Genomic DNA, 3,363 nt, shown 5'->3' on the forward strand with positions numbered 1-3,363 from the left:
TCATAATAAAGCCTTTTCAGTAACATAAAATGGAAAGTATTTAACATGAAGTGCGGGTTCACTGAACATACCTGTGACTGGTTCACAGTCTACCTTTATAATGACTGGCTCACATAATGGGGAAAAATTGGGGTAAAAACTTTTTTTTCTGTGGTACATTCTGCTGGGCTTGTTTACGATTCTCTACAGGGAGCTGGTTTTCTCCAGAGTAAGTTTTGTACAAAAATTGAAATAAATAAGACTGCCCCACATATGTGAGTGAATATTCTTGAGTCAGAGCAGCGCTGTTGTCTGATGGCCGAGCTGAGAGGCGGTTCAGAGGCACTATGGGAGGTCAGAGATTCCACTTACGGCAGAAGGTGCTGTTCCTGCTGCATAATGCATTTGCAGTGGCAACCTTTACACAAATGAGCTCTGTTTAGTTCTTATATTCTGATAACTATTTGTCATGCCTCTTTCCTTGACTTTGGTTAGTAGCTCTAGAAATGTCTGAAAAATATGATGCCTCCGAACACACAAAAATACCATCAAGCCTTTTAATTATCTTAAAAACACACACTAGATGTCTGCATATGAAACCACGTATCATGTTGCTATGGTTACATCAGTCCTGGGGGGTGACAACGTCAACATGCGTGTAGCTCCTGAAGGCCTTCAGGTTGCACCTCTGTAGCGTGGCCCCCAGCTGCCGGCCAGGCCCCACCTCGTAGGTGTGGGGGAAGTCCCGGCCCCGCTCCCTTGCATAGAGCTCCTGCAGCGTCTGCTCCCAGCACACGGGCGACACCACCTGCTTAGCCAGGAGCCTCCGCACGAGGCCCTCGTGTGCATACCGCTTGCCATCCACATTGGCATGCACGGCCACCTGGGGGCGCCGCACCGTCACATGCCTCAGGACTTCCCGGAGCGCCTCCACCGCCGGCTCCATCAGGGCGCTGTGGAAGGCGCCACTCACAGGCAGCGGCCGTGCACGCAGGAAGTGCAGGGCCCTCGCGTTGTCCCGCAAAAAGTCCAGTGCCTTCGGGGGGAGGGGGCGAGGACATGAGGACGTGAAGGAGCATGACCCAGGTGCCATTACACGCCCCTAGGTCAACCTGACTGCTAATCTGAGGTGAATGGCAGGAGACATTGCTACAAAATAACCAGGCTTATAAAAAACATAAACGAGCCCTTTTCCTTTTCACTGCTAACAAGTAACCTGCTCTGCTGTCATGTGCTGTGCTACCAATAACAAAAAGGCAAGAACTGTCACCTCTTGGTGGCCGGCGATGACCCTGCCATCGGGGAACAGGTAGCTGGCGACGGTGCAGATAGGCTCCCTCACCCCCAGGGCCCGGCAGTGTTCCCGCGCCTGCAGACAGGCTGCGCTGTAGCTTGCCTTGGGGAGACCCACCACCGACAGCATGCCGCTCCGGGTCCGGTCAGAGGCCTCCTGCATGGCTTCGGCTCGCACCTTCACCACATAGAGGGCTGAAGCGGGACATCATTTCACATGGTTTTCATAGATTTGAAAAATCTGTGATCAAATGAACAGCGATGGCCTGAACACATTCACATATCCTACCCTCCTCGAAATCCATGGCGCCCGCAAAAACGAGGGCAGCGAACTCGCCCACGCTGAACCCGGCGGCCGCCACACAGTTCTCAATGGCCTGAAAGCGGATACCGCAGGAGTGACTCGCGTGTTCCCAGTGAAACACTTAAAAAACATTGGTTACTGGACAAAGGATTTTGTGGATGTGATTAAAGGGGATTGCTGGGTAGCTGAAATGTTGTGCATTACTTAACAGTAGATACACTGGCTGGGATTTAAATTACTTTTAAATTATTAAAATACTATCAAACTATTAAAATACTTTCAAAATGCAAATTGGGGGATCCCAAAGTGCAGGCTGCATTTTGACCCTAGTTAAGCCCTGGCATCTACTCATGTCCATACCTACCACTGAGGAGACCGAGTCCTATGGTTAATGCTTAGTGGTCTCCAATAGCCACAATCCTTTCTGTGACACACATAGGAAGGGCTACAACTTTTGACCTTGGTATTTTAAAAAATCATAACTACAGCCCTGTATCTAGTGCAGTACTGCACAAACACCACAAACTCATCGGCCCACCAGGAAAATGCCCAGTATATCAGAGAGCCAGTATAGCCCTGTACACTGGTACAGCACAGCTATAATTTATAATCCAAACAAGTAAATCGATTTATGAATAACATTGGTCAGCTGGCTGACGAGAGATTTTCAATTCGACACAAGTCTGCACGCACATTTACATGTGTTTATTACCTTGTAAATAGTCTGCAGGGTTTGCATACTACCTCATCGCCTCTGGAGTAGGCATAACTAATTTTAGATTTATGATGGAATAATATAGATTTGCCGTATGATTTCTAGCGTGGGAGCCTGAAAGCGTCAGTGTCACGCCAGATGAGTGAGAGTTGGCAGCCCTGTACGCGGGATTTTCCTTTCGCGTTTGAAATAATCAGAAAGTTAACAGAAGCTGGCAATGACAGCACGAACATATGTGGGATAAAAACATACTTCAGGCTTTTCACATATCAGTCTCTCCACGGCGGCCAGCGACGTGACGAATACAGCCGGCTGGCAATGGACCGTCTTGTTCAGCTCCTCTTCAGACCCGTTTAGGCACAATGACAGCAGATCATATCCCAATATTTTCTGAGCAACATCGAACATTTCTCTTACGTTTCTGTACTTTAAAAGTCCCTGGCCCATCCCCACAAACTGAGTACCCTGGCCCGGGAAAAGCAGCACCGAGCACTCGTTCGGTTTCTTCCTCGCTGGTTGCTTCAGATGATCTGACTCGTCCTGCATCCATTCCAGGGTTAGAGACGACGATGGAGGACTTGCATTTTGCGAGAAACATCGTGCAGTACTTAACAGCGTCCTACGCAAAAGGAGAGATGCGATGTCCACTCTGGGAAATATCCTCGTATGCTGGTAGAAAACTTTAAACATGTCTACAATCGGAGGTTTTAACATTCAGTGTCCGGATTTGTAACCAAAACAACTAAAGACGTGTTCGTCTATGTAGTTATGCATATGTTTGTTGCATTTTTTTCACGAGTATCAAAGGGCGCCGCCATGTTGGTCTTTCCGCGCATGCTCAATTCGTGATCACGCGAACCACGTAATATTGTTATAAGCGTGAAAATAACTTACGTCTATTAAAGCAGTAATATAGTGTGTTCTTATTTGACATTTGAAAATAGTCCATTATCTGAAGCAAAAAAACATACACATGTCTTTCTTAAGGGCTGGATGGTTAAGGGCACAGGAGTAGGGATTTTGTGTACAGATGCATTAGATTTCCGTCTAACAGTCCTCCCCAATATCAAAC

At 47.6% G+C, this 3,363-nt stretch overlaps 1 protein-coding gene across 1 annotated transcript; it reads right to left on the reverse strand.

Moving 5' to 3' along the window:
- Positions 1-522: 522 nt before the first annotated feature.
- Positions 523-3,130, reverse strand: mcat (malonyl CoA:ACP acyltransferase (mitochondrial)). Its single transcript, XM_049024836.1, has 4 exons — positions 2,544-3,130; positions 1,562-1,649; positions 1,250-1,467; positions 523-1,015 (listed from the first exon to the last, which is right to left on the reverse strand). The coding sequence occupies exons 1-4, from the start codon at positions 3,003-3,005 to the stop codon at positions 605-607; spliced, it is 1,179 nt and encodes a 392-aa protein (XP_048880793.1). The 5' UTR covers positions 3,006-3,130; the 3' UTR covers positions 523-604.
- Positions 3,131-3,363: the final 233 nt, after the last annotated feature.

The sequence above is a fragment of the Brienomyrus brachyistius genome, chromosome 1, assembly GCF_023856365.1.
Source record: "Brienomyrus brachyistius isolate T26 chromosome 1, BBRACH_0.4, whole genome shotgun sequence".
NCBI lineage: Eukaryota > Metazoa > Chordata > Actinopteri > Osteoglossiformes > Mormyridae > Brienomyrus > Brienomyrus brachyistius.